We start from the raw sequence: 16879 nt of genomic DNA, 5'->3' as shown, positions 1-16879 counted from the left end.
CCAAGCCAGGGTGACCAGGACATTGCCATGGCCAAACCTCTGCAGTTTTGGGAACAGGACAATGCTCCAAGGGAATGTTACCATGCCAGAGTATTCCCAGGATATTCCCACAGCCAAAACTACTCTGGATTTGGGAGCAGGACAATGCTCCAAGGGAATGGCACCAAGCCAGGGTGACCAGGCCACCCCCTTGCTCCGAGAGGGTCAGACAGAGTGGGTTAAATCGAGACCTGTGGCCCTGGAAATCGGCTCCCAGCGTGAAAGGCCCTAAATCCCGTGGATTTCCAAACCACCTGGCTCGTTTAAGCCGCTTCCTTCCTTAAATACAGATATGCAATATGGACCACTAAGGCTCCATCCCTGATCCCTGACCCTGCCCTGGCTGGGAAGAACTGGGAGAGTGAAGGAATGAAGTCCAAACCAGCTGGTTTTGTCCCCTGTTGCCCCAAACCCGCTGCTCTGGGATGAGATTCCACAGGCAGCTCCCAAAGAGGAGCCCATCCCTCCTGCCCAGCTCCTCGCCCAACCCATCCACTGAAAAATGCAATATTCTCACTGGAGCTTTGCTCTTTCCCTGAAAATAAATGAGTCATTCCCAGCCAAAGGGTTCCTGGGGCTCAAAAAGCCAAATTGTGAATAACCCCATGAGCCCAGAAGCAGAAGGATTGAAACAATACGAGCCTCCACCTCCCCTCACTAAATCTACTACTGCTTTTTTTTCAACATGGTTTAACAAATTCCCCAATATTTGCCTGGAAACTCCAGTCCCTGGACAGCTGAATGGAGATTTTGCTGCCCATGTGCCTCTGATTACAACATATTGCCACTAATGATAATTGTCTGGATTATACTTATCTGTTTCTTTGGCTAATAAACTATAAAAGACCACCAGTGAAGATGTAATAAAGTGCAGCTGTTGGAGCAAAAAAAAAAGAAAGAAAGGAAAAAAAAAATCCAAAAAAATCCTTTTTTTTCTAGGTCAGAGCAAAGTTGGGAGAGGCTGGGGAGAGCTGCCTCAGTGAGGGGAAGGAAAACCTAACTGGAAATAAGAAAGAGCTCCTCAAGGCAGCTTTCATTAATCTGGAACCTTTCCCCCAGAACCATCGCTGGGGTTTATCTGCCAGCAGGACAAGGGGAGGGAGGTGCAAGCTCTGCATTTCTCTCCTGCATCTCATCAGCCTCAAAATGGACCCTTGGGCTCCTCGGAAATGTTCCTGGCCAGGGATGCACCTACAAAGGGAAGGAGGAGGGAAGGGAAGGAGCATTTTTGTTCTCGGCTGTGGGGATGAAGCTTCCCCAGCATGGAACATAAGCTGGTTAAAGGCACGCAGGGTGAAGCTTTGCAGGTGCCAAAGGGCAGGAAAAAGGGAAAAAAACCTCTCATCTTCCAGGCCAATGGAAATTCAGGAAGTTGGAGAGAATTGCTGAGGCTGGAAAGCAGCCAGGAGGTCGGAGTAAACAGCCTGGTGTTGAACTGAGGACTGGGCACATAACGGAGTGTCCCGAGTCATGGAAACGTGGAATGGGTTGGGCGGGAAGGGATCAGAAGGATCATCCACATCCACCCCTTTCCACACCTTCCACTGCCCCAGGTTGCTCCAAACTGGTCTTGCAGCTTCCAGAAATGGGGCATCCTCTGGGAATTCCATCCCAGCCCCTCGCCACCCTCCCAGCCAGGAATTCCATCCCAAGATCCCATCCAGCCCTGCCCTCTGGCAGTGGGAAGCCATTCCCTGGGTCCTGTCCCTCCAGCCCTTGTCCCCAGTCCCTCTCCAGCTCTCCTGGAGCCCCTTTAGGGCTCTGAGGTCTCCCTGGAGCCTTCTCCTCTCTCACCCCGTGCTCTCCCAGCCTGGCTCCGGAGGGGCTCCAGCCCTCGGAGCAGCTCCACGGGCACATGGAAATGGATTTATTGCCCTGAATTCACCACCCCAGGATTTCAAACCCAAGGCAGGTTTGCAGGGGAAGGGATTGTCTTTCATTTCACCAACTAACACAAGCTGGGGGAAAAAAAAAAAAAAACCAGAATATCTCAGAAACACAAGTTCTTCCAATTTGAACAGAATGCTGGAAGAAGAAGTTAATGTATCTTTCATGAGGACAATCTAGATAATAAGCAACACAATTCCACAGCAAAAGGCTGGGATTTTTACTTTTTTTTTCCCTTTTTCTTTCTTTCTTCCTATTTTTTTCCCCCCTTAAATAAGCAGGAATTGCTGGTTGTGGATAGAGGACCAAGGTAAAACTTGAGTCACCAAACATCCCCCAGACAGGAACACGTTGTAACCTCAGGTATGAAGTGATCCAGGAGATTTTACTTTCAGATTTGGGCAGAAACAACAACTTCAGGAGAAAAAAAAAAAACCAAAAACCAAAAAAAAAAACCACCCTAAACCACAACAAGCCCTCCGTGTGTCAAACCTAAACCGAAATTGTTATTCAGCAATTTGCAACACTTACTGTCATATTAAAGTAATTTCATTTTATTTTTGCTCGCTGGCTCTGCTCTTGTAACAAAACAGCGAATCTTGGGATTTAAGGGGATATTTGGGAGAGAACTGAAGTTATCCTTAAAGGTTTGGGGGTACAGCCTTTAAGCCTGGAAAAGGTGGGAATTTTGCAGGGCAGATGTGACAAAATTGTGGGATTTGGGTGTTTTCCCTTCATTTCCCACCCTCCTGGCTACGAAGGCTCTGCAACCTCTCCTCCTTTGCATGGAAATATTATCTATAAACATGCAGGAACTTCCACTTTCTCCTTTTTTATTTAGGAAAACTTCCAAAGGAAAGAAATTTTTGCTCAACCAGCCAATTTCTGACCCCCCTGGATGATCTCTAGGTGGTTTTGTTCCTTAGCTGGAGCTAAGAGTTGGTAAAAACCAACACATAAACAGAGAGAAAGTTGAATTATTCATCCTTGGGGGGTCTCTTCCAACCCAGGATGCTCCACGATTTTCTATCTCAGGAATTCTTTAAGCTACAGCTGAAGGCAGCAGTGGATCCGAGTGGCCAAAAAGGTTAAAATTATTATTAATTAAGGTACCAAAAAGAGTGTGGCCAGCAGGAGCAGGGCAGGATTGTCCCTCTGATTTCCAGCCTCTCTCCAGGATCCACACCCCTAAAGCTCAGGATGAGGACAAACGCCCCATGGGCTCATGAGATGATGGTTGGTACTCACTTTTTCAAAGGCTCTATGACTGTCTTTTGGATCTGATTCACCTGTGGGAAGCAAAAAAAGGAGGAGTGCACGTCAGGATTGTTGGAAAATCCCATTGGGACAAGGATGGGTTCGTACAGAGCCCACCACGGGATGGGGGGGGATTCTGAGCACAAGCACAATGTCCTTTAACCAAAAGGGAGGGAATTTCTCCCATGGGAGCTGAAATCCCAGGCAGAAAACTGAGATTAGAGAAACTCGTGGGGGGAAAGTCTTGGAGCTGATGATAGAGAGGGAAGGAGGTGACACAGAAGGGTTCTGGACAAGGACCCAGGGAATGGCTTCCCACTGCCAGAGGGCAGGGATAGATGGGATTTTGGGAAGAAATCCTTCCTTGGGAGGGTGGGGAGGGGCTGGGATGGAATTCCCAGAGGAGCTGTGGCTGCCCCTGGATCCCTGGAAGTGCCCAAGGCCAGGTGGGAGCACCCTGGGACAGGGGGAGTTGTCCCTGCCCGTGGCAGGGGGTGGGGTGGGGTTAAATCCCTTCCAACCCAAACCATTCCACGATTCCAGGAGAGCCCCAGCACTCCCATTTTCCACCTTCTCCTGGTTGAAGGAGTCCATCCTCTTCATGGCCGTGTCGAAGGCTGTGACCATCTCGAGGAAGGCGGGCTCCTGCTCACACAGGGGGTTGGACAGCAGGTCTGAGGAGATCTTCACAGCAGACTTGGACATGGCTGCATGGAAAAGAAAGCAGGGACAGGGTCACCTTTCCCACTGCCAGGCAAAAATCAGGGAGCTGAGCCAGCCAGGAGGGCTTCAGCACAACCTTCCAGGGAGATCCTTGCTGGTGGCTGAGAGAAAAGCAAGGAAAAGCCACCAATTCATTCATGTAAACAGCCAGAGAAGGGTTTTTATAGAAGTTAAGTCTGAACCACTCCAGTGCGAGGCTTGTGATGCTGCCAGAAATAATCCCAGACTAACAAAAGCACTGTTCTCTTAAAAAAAAAAAACCCCAGAGATGGGGGGTTTTATACATCTTCTCTCGACAGACTATTAAGTGTCACTCTCAGCCTCACTACAGCTCTTCCACAAGGAGAAAAATCACAGTCCATTAAGTCTTTCAAATGGCTTTACACAAAAAAAGAAGGAAAAAAATAAAAGAAAAACTCACGTATTTGAAGTGGATTTAGTGGGAAAGGACCAGACTGACAGGGCTGGGAGATGAGGTTTCTCTTTTCCTCTCCAAACACAAAGAGCAGGGACACAAAGTTAAGTGTTTTCCCTCAGTAAGCCTAAATTTTGGACAACAAGCCAGGGGGGAATGCAAAGTCCCTGCAGGCCCTGGGAGTGCCACCAAGAAATCCAGAAGCACCAGGTCATGCTCTGACTGAGAATTCCACTTGTTTTCCATCAGCCACATCCCTCTTTATCCAAACACTTGGTCTGCAAAGGGAAAATTCAACGACAGAGCCGCTACACGAACGAGCAAGGAATTAGGGAAGGTACAGAATGGAAAAAAAGATGAATAAAAAAGGAAAGCATCAATACAAGCAGGGAAAAAATAGACTAAAAAAGCAAAAAAAAAAGAGCCAGGGGTACTAAAAAAAAAAAAAAATTCTTTTTTTCCTCAGTGCTGGAAGTTATTCCAGTTGGAGATCACAAAGCCAGATGCTTGAGCCGGGCTACGGAGGAGCTTCGGAAAGACTCCCTCAGATATTAAAAGTTAAAGCCATCTGAATAATGGGGCTTAAGATCATAAATCAAGGGGTTAAACATTCTGATTTAAAGGTTACACACAATTATAACAGAGAGAGCTCAGAAGCGGCAGAGCTGGGGAGCTCAGCGCAGAGAGAGCCTCTCACTCCGGAATAACAAAGCTCCCGTATCCATCTATTATCCAAACATGAAGGCTTTAGGCATTTAGACCTTGAAACAGATGGGATATAATCCATATGTGTGACCACATCTGAGGAGGGATTTGTGCCAGAACAGGACGGAGTTAAGAATGGCAGAACTCCTTTGGCTGGAAGGAAAATTAAGTTTTCCTTCACAGGAAAGGACTGGAAGGGAACTGGAGGGAGGGAGCGGCCAGGTCATGCTGGGAGATTGGGAATTGAGGGGGTTTGGGCATGTCCAGGGGGAATTTGGGTCAGGAATTTCCTCTGCCTCACTGACATCACCTGTAGAGACCTGAAAAAGTGGGGTCTGAGAGTCCCAAGGCAGGGAGAAGAAGAGAGAGAAGGAGGAGAAGGAGGAGAAGGAGGAGAAGGAGGAGAAGGAGGAGAAGGAGGAGAAGGAGGAGAAGGAGAAGGAGAAGGAGAAGGAGAAGGAGAAGGAGAAGGAGAAGGAGAAGGAGAAGGAGGAGGAGGAGGAGAAGGAGAAGGAGAAGGAGAAGGAGAAGGAGAAGGAGAAGGAGAAGGAGAAGGAGAAGGAGAAGGAGAAGGAGAAGGAGAAGGAGAAGGAGAAGGAGAAGGAGAAGGAGAAGGAGAAGGAGAAGGAGAAGGAGAAGGAGAAGGAGGAGAAGGAAGAGAAGGAGGAGAAGGAGGAGAAGGAGGAGGAGAAGGAGGAAAGGGAGAAAGGATTGCCTGTCCCTCAGGGTGGCCTTCAGGAGGGTCTGCACTGCTCCTTTGCTCATTAAGCATGTGAGATGTAGCTTCAATGAAAGGGATTTTGGATTTTAGAGTCCACTGCTCGTCTGAGTGGGATAAAATGGAGAACAGCCAGAGAAGCAAACCTGAGCCATGGGGATCCCGTGCGTTACCTGCACCTCATTCCAAAGGAGAGCTTTCACCTCCAGTTAAAGAACATCCTCCTCCTGCTCCTCAAGATCCTATTTTGTTTGGAAAGAGGGTGGGGAAGGGGGTGAGTGATCTCCAGCCACGGGCCAGGGAGTGCTGCTAACACCCCATTCCCTGTTTGCTGGCAGGGCAGCGCGAGAGCCTCGCAGGGAATTTCTGTGCACAGGAATCGCTCTCGTTCTGAGCCGAGCTTTTTGGCAAGAAGGTGGAGACTCGAGCCACCAGTTCCACTTTGCCAGGGAGTGTTTGCAGGCAGTCAAGAACCAACCCCCTGAGCCTGGAGGAATGAGACAGGAGGACACAACGCTGCCATCCTCGCCGGATCCAGGGGCTGGATGTTGGGAATGGGCACTGCCAAGGTGAGGAGAGCCATCCTCAGGGATTGATCTGATCCAGCTCCTTTTCCTTCAGCCCTCCCTCAGCAGACTTTGTGCAGAACCTCTCCCTCCACTCATGACTTCAAGGCTTTAAATGAGAAATCAGATCTTCCTGGCTCTGGCCAAGGCTCATTTGTGACTCTGCCATGTAACAGAACGGAAAAAGAAAGTCCTCCCACAGCTCCTCTGGGACTTGAAATGCTCCATATAAACAACGCCCACTGCAAGGGAGGGGAGGGGAATCCTTAACAAGGAAAAACTTACCAAGGATCCCTGACAATGACCAGAGTCCTCGGAAAGGGCAGTTTTCACCCTGGAAAAGAGTCCTGGGTGTCTGGTGCCTTCCCCACCCCTCTCCCCGTGCTGGGAAGGGTGGGAGAGCACGGGAAAGGCCCGGATCTGTGTTTGTGCCTGGCAATATCCACACACACACACACAGGTGAGAGGCTGGATCATGGAAAGCCCCAAATTTGCCTCCTTCCCACTGCCCTGCCCTGCTGTGACCCCGATCCCTGCCCCGCTGTGACCCCGATCCCACGGGATGAGTGCTGGCCCAGTGCAGCCCACACCTGTTTGTGCTGCTGCCTCTGCCTTGGCTCCGGAGCTGTGGGGGCCAAGCAGGAACTGCTCCAAACCCTCGCTGGGAAAAACCAGCTGGGTTTGGAACAGCTCTTTGCTGCAGGTTCCTGCCCTGCTCAGCTCAGCAACAGCATCCATCAAATCCAGCTCCCAGTTCCCCTCCGCTGGATCCGTCTGCGGGCACAGCAGATTCCGACCAGAGGGATGTGAAGGGAGCTGGGACATGGGACAGGACACCTGCAGGGGCAGATGTCACCCCAAACGTGCAGGCAGAGCTGTTTATTGCTTCCTCCATCGCCCACTGCCACGAGGGGAAGCCAAAAGAAGCAGCCCCCGAGGGAGTGAGCTGGGTTATTCCCGAAGGAGAGCTGCCAGGTCAGCACTTCCCACGGGAAACACGGACAGCCGTGCCCATCTGTGCCCTGCAGCCCCCCCCAGACCATCACCCCACCTTCCTGGGGCTTCCAGAGGGTGCTCCACGCCCTTGACTGAAGGAGGTGCAAAAGCACTGCCGGCACAATAGGCTCAGCTGGAGCCGCTCCTGCTGGAGAACCTGAGACCTGGAAGAACAACTCTTGGTTTTATCAGCGGCAGAAACTGAGGCAAAGAAAAGAAAGGGACTTGTCCAAGGCCACAGAGCTCAGGAGACAGGGACTGAGCCCGCAGCGCTGCCTGTGCTCCCTGGGCTGAGCTGCTGCTCGCAGCCCTCTCGCAGATGGCCTTGTAACTAAGCAAACTGAGTGGGACTGAGCTCTGGATTTGTTTTCCAGACTTGTCACACATTACTCATGTGATCTCGAGAAAAGTCACTTCGTCTCTCTGTGGCCAAGTTCACAGTCTATGTATCCTCCAGTCACTTACCCAAATCTGCATCTGTGCTTTTCTTCATATCCTTCTGAAGTTTTTTGGTCTGATCTTCCAATCTGAAAGATGGGGGAAAGAAGGCAAAGTCGGAATCTTGGAAAGAAAGGAACCCGAGTGTATCATACGTGCAACAAATCATTTACGGGCTGAATATGCTGGCTTCTGGTGGGAGTTAAAAATATCCAGGCAAGGCTCGATGAAGTTCAGTGCAGCTCAACCCTTTTGGGTTGTTTTCAGATGGTTTTTAACCTTTTCAAGTTGGTGATCTCTTATTCATAGTTCACATATTTCCTGAAAGTTCTCACACTTAACACAAATGGTGAAGCCAAATGCTTCCAGATGATCCGTGTGAGCTCCTGTGACACAGGCAGGATGGCAAAGCCTCTCCTGGGCCTCGGAGGTGTTGGGCTCTTAGGGGACCCCGCAGTTTTCTGGCAATTTTACACTTTGTTTTAGAGCTGCCAGAATCTGCAACCCCACTGCAAATACTTCTCAGGACACCTTTGAACGCCCAGAGAAACCCTGAAGAATTGGAAATTACAGGGCAGCGAGGGATTTCTCACTGGGGAGAGCATCACTGGCTAAAACTCCCAGGGAAGATGCAACGAGAGGACACGGCAGGGAAGCACGCGGCCGGTCCTGTCCGACCAGTGTGGTTGATACTCACTGCTGCAGCTTCCCATATTCCCTTTCAAAGTCTCTCTCCACCTGTGGAAAGAAGAGATGGAAATCAGCTCCAGGGCGCTGCAGGAGCGTGCAGGGAAACTGTCCCCAGGAAATGCCGAGCTGAGCCCAGGGAAGCACAAGCTGCAGCTTTAACGGGAGTTACGCCTCAAAAGTAAAGGAAGTCTTGGGGTTTTTTGAGCTCCAGACTCTCCTGGAGCAAAGTCACTGCCACCAAACGTGTCGGCTCGAGCCAAGGACATGCTCCAGCACACGGATTGGGAGCTGATGGAATAAATGGGAATGCTGTAAAAGAGAGGAGGTCACAACCTAGCGTGGCTCAGTGCTGGGGGGACGAGCCTGTGTTCTCCCCCACAAACTGAGGGGAGCTGCTTCTCCTCCAGCCCCGTTAAGGACCCTGAGGCGGGTCTGGCTGTCTCCTCCTTCCTCATCCTCAAGAGGATGGTGAAACTCCCCCAAACCACCCCCATCTTCGCACTATTCACCCCCTCCATACACCCCTGAGCCCTGCAACAGCTCCCTCCCATGAAATTCTGGGGCTGGAGCAACAACCCCAGTGGACTGTGACACCTCCAGAAAGGAGGGGAAACCTGCGCTCCGAGCTCAGAGCTCCAGCACAGCCTTCTCCCGATGCTACCTCAGTGCCTGCTCCCTCCTACTTGCTAGCTGGCAGCAAACCTCCAGCGATAGGAGATATTTTAAGGAACTTTCTTTCCATGCTGACTGTTTTAACACACTTAAAACGTTCATTCCACACCTCGTCAACCAGAGAAGCAAATGGATTTCAATTGACCAGCCAAGAGTAAATCCATGCGCGTTTGTTGTCATGGGATCAGCGCTGGGTTCAGTTGTGTTGTCAAGCTCCCGTGCTATTAAGGAAATGCAGAGTGCTGGGAGCAGCCAGGACTAGAAGGATCCAAAGGTTTGTTCCAGTTCTTCCTGCTGGCCCCGGGATTTCAATCCCAGGCTCGATGCGACACCACAGCGTTTAATGGGGACGTTTGCTTTTCAAGCAGAATTGCTGTTAAAAGCTCAGGGCTGAAAGATGGAGCTCCATTTTCTCGAGATCTCCTTGTTTTAAACATCTTTTCGGGCTGCACTTGAACTCCACCAGCCCTGTCTGAGGGCAGGCAGCGCCCGGCCACATTCCAGCCCCAACCCAGCGCCCAGCTGTCCGCGCCATCCGCTCCCACCATCCGGGGGATGCGAGCTGGCTCTCTCCCCCCCCCCCCCACCCTCTGCTCCAAAAAACCCTCCCCGGAGCTCCAGCTCCCTTTTCGTGCTGCTAAAATTGGGCTCTGGAGAGAACAGCCACGGAGCAGTGTGGGGGCAGCTCACACGACTTGTGCCTGGTGTTCGGGGAGCCGCAGAAATCCGCGGCAGCTGGCGCCGGCAGGTCAGGTAACCGGCACATAGTAAAACTCACCCTCCCGTCCCCGTGCCTGTTCCGGCTGCTAAAATATCCAGGGAATATTGCACTCTATTTATAGGCCTTAGGTGTGAATTGTTTTGGTTGCAAACCACAGAGGGTCGGGCACGACGCAAAAAATGTGCCCCCTTTGAAGGCTGGCGGGGTCATTCCCTTATCGCTCGCTCTCCCTGTTTAGGAGGATCTGCTCAGCAACCAATTCCTTCAAAAGCTGGAGGGTTGGGCTGTGAACTACCTGCAAATATTCAGGGTTTCTGTCCCTTTTTGCTGTCAGTTTCCGTGCAATAAGCAGAAGGTGTCGTTGCTTAACGGATATGGAGCAGCTTCCAGGGCCTAAAGGGGCTCCAGGAGAGCGGGAGAGGGACTTGGAAAAGGGCCAGGAGAGACAGGACACAGGGAGTGGCTTCTCCCTGCCAGAGGGCAGGGATGGATGGGATTTTGGGAAGGAATTCCTCCCTGTGAGGGTGGCGAGGGGCTGGGATGGAATTCCCAGAGGAGCTGTGGCTGCCCCTGGATCCCTGGAAGTGTCCAAGGCCAGGTTGGAGCACCCTGGGATAGTGGGAGGTGTCCCTGCCCATGGCAGGGGGTGGAATGAGATGAGTTCCCAAATCACTCTGGGATTTTAGGATTCATTCTATAAAAACAAAACCTCCCCACCCTGCAACCCTCTGGGTGCTGTGACCTCCCCAAACCTCCCGAGCTGCCCCAAAGCCCCCATCCTGGTGCTGGAGCAGGATCCAACTGGGATCGAGGTGACTCCACACAGAGACACTTCAGCTGCCCAGCCTGACTCACATCCCCAGCCCCATCTCTCCCAGACAGCTGCCCAAGGATTGCTCTTATTTTTCACGCCCACAGGCAGCAACTGGCTCCCAGTCCCCACAGTCTGCGAGCTCATGGAGCCTCCCAGTCATGGCTGGAGCCTGGATATCCCACAAAAAGCAGCTCTGAGGAGCTCTGGAGAGGAAAAAGCTGCTCTCACGTGCTCCCACCCAGCAGAGTCACAGGCAGAGCCGTGCAAGGAGGACAAGCTGGGAACATTTTGCAGAGCACACAGTAATTCCCACTCCCAGTAGCTCTCCATGGTCACACGCAGCCGACAGAGGCTGTGGAGAGGATTAGCACGTTAAGAGTAACGAGAACAAGAAGTACAGGCAAGAAAATTACAATATCCTGAAGGGAAGTTTCCGTATTATTAAAATAATCCCACTGCTCCGCAGCCTCTCTCTGAAACCTCCCAATCAAGCCGTGCTTTCTGTATTGAACCTTTTTTTCTTCCAGGCACAGGGGCTGGGTAATGCAAAAATCGCTTGTCTCGGGGTTTTTATTTAAATCTACATCAAGAGCGATGAGCTCTCGAAAGCTTTGAAATAAAACAACCTTCTCTCCTTCACCCAGTTCTTTTTTTTTTGTTGTTTGCAAACACTGGGCCTCCCACCTGTGATAAGATCCCTCCCTGCTCGAAGGGCAGGAGCATCATCACCACCACGGTTACGAGGCAATGGAAGCAAAAGCAAAGCCAACACTACAAAGAGATGGAAATAAGGGACTGAGAGGAACCTTTCGATCCTCCTGGGGTTTGTGTTTTTTTCCTGGAGGAGGAAGATGAGCTGATTTCTGCATCTTCCAGTGGGCTCAGCCTCTTCGTGGATCTTGGGGAAAAGAGGGAAGCGTGTGTTTCCTCCTCCCTCCTCGCGAAAAAAAAAAGAAACCCACAGAATTAGGCCACGAATTCTGTTCTAAGATGGAACTTCTGCCGAGCTTTTGCCATCCCATCAAGAGATTCAAGGTAAGTCCTGTGGGTGAATACCCCGAGCCAGAGCTGCAGAGTGCAGGTGGGGCTGGGATGTCATGGACTCCACACCCCCACCCTGCAGGAAAGCTTCCCAGAAAGGCGGCAAAGGGAAGAAGGATGCACCTCCCAACTGCAGAGACCACTTTGGCCAGAAAAGGTGGAAGGAAGAGAGTGAAAATGAGCAAAGTGATTTAACTGGCACCACTCGAATTCACCCCAGCATTCCCATGACTTTTCCTCCACTGTTCTGGGATTTCCAGCTCGCTGGTGGAGCCCAGTGGAACGGCACCGACGGCCACAGCTGCAGTGGAATCCTGCTGCTCACGGAGCTGCTCCGTCCGACATCCCTGGGGAAGACAGAGCTGCTGGGATGAGTCAAGGAAGGGAGGTTTGGCAGCTCAGGTCTGCCCTCCCTGCCAAGCTGACTCAGGCCAGCGAGGAGGAGGAGGAGGGCGAGCGGTCTGAGTCAGCCCAGGCCAGAGCAGGGACGAGGGAAGCACAGGGAGGGAGACGGGATAAAAACCTCGGCTCGCCCCATGCCGAGCGCCCCGCGGGGATGCAGGGCCGGCTCTGCTCCCCGGCTCCCTGCCTGCTTGGATCATCCCAGCCCCGGTGAAGGGCAGGGAACAAACCCGGGGGGACGCAGGTGAACTTCAGCTGGAGCTGCAGCAGAGCTGGGGAGACGAGACAGCTCCGATGGCAGCGCAACCTCTGCTGGGAGCGGAGCTGTCCCGAGGGAGGGAAGAACGTCTCTGCCATAAGAGGCTTCGTGGCTGAGCAATAAACATGGAGAGATATAATTCTAACAGGTTTAACTCCTATCACTGGGCATTAGTTTAATTGGGCTGTGGGCCTGTGGCCCTGCTGACAGCAGGTCCTCTCCGAGCATTAGATCCTCCCACCCGGCTCCCGGAGCCCGGTGACAGCTGCTCTTTTCAGGGAAGAGGAGGGGAGAGATTATGCTGTCTGGAATTGGATTTGCCCAGGTTAAGGTGGAAACAAAGCACAGGCACGTCTGGGGAGGGGGAGATCACCTCAGTTCACCAGCTGATATTTTCTGCTGGGGTTTCCTTCCTCCCTCAAGAGCTAAACTGTGCCTGACACCGTGCCCTTCTCCAAAGGATCACAAGCGAGTGGGCACGGGGAGTCATGACTAATTCCTCGGCAGCCCAGGCAAATTGCTTTTCAGGACTACTGCTGGCCTAGATCTGACACCAGCCCCAGCATCAAGACAACAAAAAAGCCTCTCTGGCTCGCTGAGCCTCTCAGCAAAGCCACCCCCCTCTCCTGACTCCAGTCCCAGGCCTCATGGAGAGCCAGAGAAGTTAAATCCTAACAAACGCTGCTTTTTTTTATCCTTCCCCCTCACCATCCTCTTTTGTGGTCCGGTCTCTGTGAGTGGGAGATCCTCTACCCACAACCACTTCCCTTCCGATGGGCTTGGGATGCAGCCCTGGAGATGCCACACCTTCCCACTTCCTGCGGCGGGCTCCGGAGCCCAACATCTGGAACATCCTGGCCCTTGGCTGCTGTTCCCCAAAGCCTGCACAGATGGAGTGTCTCAGCCTGCGACTGGGAGGTAAATTTGGGGGCCTGCAGCTCGCTGAAGCTACAAAGCAACCCCATCCCTTCCACACCACGGCGTGGAATGCCTGATCCCGGGGGATCTCGGTGGTTTCCTGCCGTTTGTTCTGCTTTGAAGGGCTGCACTCCGTGCTTGGCGTGAAGTTCCGAGGCTTTGGGCTTCCTGTTTTCTGCTTTCCCTGTATCTGCTGCCTGGAGAGCAGCAGCAGCAGCACCACCACCATCATCATCATCATCATCATCACAGGGCAAATGGAAGCCATTTAGAAATCAGCTTCCAACTTTGTTGACACAAAGTCTTGTTCCTGGGGGAGCTGAGGAAGGAAGGAAGGGAAAGGGAAAGGCCTGGAAGCGCTCTGGGTGCTGAATGAACCTCTGCCTGCCGGATATTCTGAGCTGTTCTATTTAATACACACACATGTATATATAAGCAAAGCCTGCCAACTGCTTCAGAACAGCACATTCCAGCAGCTCTGGGGAAGGGAAGATCTCAAAGGTGCCACCGCTCATCTGCAGGGAGCCCGAGCTCAGGGAGGGCTGATTTTAGGGGAGAAAAACCTCTCCCAACAGCGAACGCAGCAGGAGGGGAGGGAAATCAGCAAGGAAATATAAAATATTCAACTGGGGTGTGAGAAATGGGTGGGCTGGAGATGCCAAGACACCCAGAGCTGCAGAGCAGTTGGTTCTTGCCCCAGCCTGGAACGACAGCGGCGTTGGGAACACTGGGAAAGGGGATGAGAGGCAAAATGTCGTGGAGCGAGGAATGTGGGGGCTCCTGACACGAGCTGGGAATGGGGTGAAGAGCTGAGGCTGGGCTGCCTCACCTGAGGGATCACCAGGCAGCAGCACCGTCCTGGTGGATGGCCAGCCCCTGGAAAAGGGAGGCTGGAAACACACGGAAAAACCACGGAGGAATTTTACCAGTCCTCGTCGCCTGCCTGGCTTAAATTCTGTACTGACAGTTTGGAGCTGTTACAGAAAATTGCTGCTCCACGGCAGCAGACAACCACCAAATCCTTTAAAATAAAACATGACAATCAAGCCTTGAAGGGAGTGGTGGGATTAGCCCTCTGCCTCCAAGGAAAATGTCATGTCCCAAGGAGAAACTGCCCCACAAACGCGGGTGCCCACGCATCCCCCGGAATTAGCCGAGTGTCCCGGAGAGGAAGGATCAGGGATGTCAGGCTGTGCAGGGGATTAGGTCACCAACGCCGGCAGAGGGACCAGCTCTGCCCCACGCTGCCTCTCAGGGCTCCCATTTTAGAGCAGGTGTCCAGGTGAGTTTTCAGGGCCAGCTCCTGGGAGGTTCCACAGCCTTTTTTTTTTTTTTTTTTTTTTGTTGTTTTTTTTTTTTTTTTTGGCACGGGACAAATGCAAAGCCAAGCTGCTTAAGAAGGGAAAATACCACAGCCAGCTGCAAGCAGCAGCACTTGGGGTAGGAGCCTCAAATCCACGGGAATACAAAATGCTTTTTTAATTTGCTTTTAAAGCAAATGCTGTGCAGCACAAATTAATTCACGCCCGAGCACTAAGCATCTCAGCTTATAAGCCTTTCTTTGGAAACAGTTATATTCAGCGATCTGAACCACTCCTCCTCCTCCATCTGCTCCGAAAGGATGAACAAACAAGCCATTGCTGAAAGAAGGAAGGAAGGAAGGAAGGAAGCAAACCCGTTCAGCCATCTCCGAGGAAAACCGTGCCAGACCAAGAGAGCTCTTTTCCCCCACCCCACACACACCCCCCCCCCCAAAAAAAACAAAAAAAGGAAAAAAAAAAAAAGAAAAATTTATCATTCCAACAGATCCCAAACCAAAATATTCTCCCTGGATGGGGCTCCCCCTCGCTCCTCGCACGAGGAGCCGAGCGCTGGTCACACGCGGCAACAGGTTCTGCTGCTCCAGCTCCCTCCCACACGCTGCAAAATGGGACGAGTCAAAGTGCCGGCTTGACTCATCAGCCACATGATCCAAGGCTGGAGCTAAAAAGGGGGAACTGGTTTACTCACTGTCTTGGGTACAATCTGTTTCTTGGGCTGCCCGATCTTGAACGGGATCCTGGAAAAGAGAGAGGAGAAGGGAATGTGTGAGCGGCGATGATGATGCCGGGCTCGGGCGGCCGGGCCCCGTGCTGGGGGTGGGTTTGGGGGCAGCAGGGATTGTCCTGGGATGGCAGCCCCTCATTCCAGGCACCGTGCACCCCCTGGAGAGGGAAAGGGTGGGAGAGACTGTGGGGAGACCTCTCAGCATTCTGCAACTCCCTCCCATGGGGCAGCTCCGATCTCTGCTGCCTGTGACAGGGACAGGACCCAGGGAAGGGATGGAGCTGTGCCAGGGAGGGTTAGGTCGGATTTTAGGGAAAAATTCTTCCCCCAGAGGGTGCTGGGGCACTGAATAGGGAATGGTCCCAGCCCCCAGGCTGCCAGAGCTCCAGGAGCGTTTGGACTCTGCTCCCAGGGATGCCCAGGATGGGATTTTGGGGAGGTCCGTGCAGGGCCAGGAGCTGGGCTGGATGATCCTGGTGGATCCCTTCCAGATTCTCCAAGAGTGCCACCCCTGAGGTCAGCCCCACACATCCTTCCCCACCCTCCTTCCATCCCAAACCAATGCAAGGATGCTCCACAAGCAGCTGAAGAACCCTCTCTGCTTCAAACCAAATCTGATGGGGAGGATAAAATAACACTAAAAAAAAAAAACCAAAAAAGCCAAACCCCAAACAAACCCTGTAAATATTTAGAAAGAGGATATTAAAAAAAGCAACAGCCCGGTGTCTGGAGCTGTGAGCTGCTTCAAAGGATTCCTCCGCTCCCACAGCTGGAGGAGAGGCTCACCTGCCAGCACAGCCTTCATTCTTAAAATCCCTAATTCCCAGGAAAATCTGGGTTACCTCAATGGTTTCCTTGGAGGTGAAGATTACTCTAAATAAATTACACAACATATGTAAGGGTGGCTGGGTCAGCTGGGAGCAGCCACGCAGGCAGCCTGAAAATAATTGGATTTCTTTCACCTATCAGTATAATGAAAATCCGGGAATTCGACTGCTGTTGTCAATGGATTTAATTAAGTTAAAGAGGCGCTGCTTGGTTAAAGCACCTCAGCCAAAATCTCCCGATGTTTTCTGGGTTGTGGTGATTTAAAGTAGAAAAAATTGAGGTCGTAATGACATGAAAGTGGTGTTTGCCAGAGATGCTTCACCTACAGCTCAGCTTCATCCCATCCCATCCCATCCCATCCCATCCCATCCCATCCCATCCCATCCCACCCATCCATCCCACCCCATCCATCCCACCCCATCCCAAATCTGCACCAGGAGCTTCCAGGGAAAGCGTCCCAGTCCCCTCCTGAAAATTTGGACCAGACCAGCCCAAATTCTCACGCTGCTACACCAAACTTGAGCTAAACCCACGGATTTTGGGACTGTGTTTTCCCGCTGCCTCCCAGTCTGGCTTTTCCCACTGCTGGTTTTCCATTTGCTTCCCACCAGCTCCACTTCCAAGCCCCCAGCACCACCCTATCCAACAGGAAATATTTTTATCCAAGTAACGTGTTCTAAAACCCAACTGTGTGCTCGGGAGAAAGGGTTTGTGATGGAAGAACAAGCAGGATCGGGAAAAAAC

The 16879-nt window shown here is 52.0% G+C and overlaps 1 protein-coding gene across 1 annotated transcript in view; it reads right to left on the bottom strand.

Moving 5' to 3' along the window:
- The window catches only part of BIN3 (bridging integrator 3), a 42908-nt gene that overhangs the window by 16894 nt on the left and 9135 nt on the right, over positions 1 to 16879 (bottom strand). Inside the window, exons 2-6 of the mRNA XM_069035586.1 lie at positions 15272 to 15320; positions 8442 to 8482; positions 7772 to 7833; positions 3754 to 3890; positions 3175 to 3215 (exon numbers count right to left, since the gene is read on the bottom strand). Of these exons, the coding sequence (XP_068891687.1) occupies positions 3175 to 3215; positions 3754 to 3890; positions 7772 to 7833; positions 8442 to 8482; positions 15272 to 15320 (330 nt within the window). The remainder of the gene's footprint in view (positions 1 to 3174; positions 3216 to 3753; positions 3891 to 7771; positions 7834 to 8441; positions 8483 to 15271; positions 15321 to 16879) is intronic.

This window comes from Aphelocoma coerulescens, chromosome 22, assembly GCF_041296385.1.
Source record: "Aphelocoma coerulescens isolate FSJ_1873_10779 chromosome 22, UR_Acoe_1.0, whole genome shotgun sequence".
Classification (NCBI taxonomy): Eukaryota; Metazoa; Chordata; class Aves; order Passeriformes; family Corvidae; genus Aphelocoma; species Aphelocoma coerulescens.
This window is presented reverse-complemented; position numbering and strand designations above follow the sequence as displayed.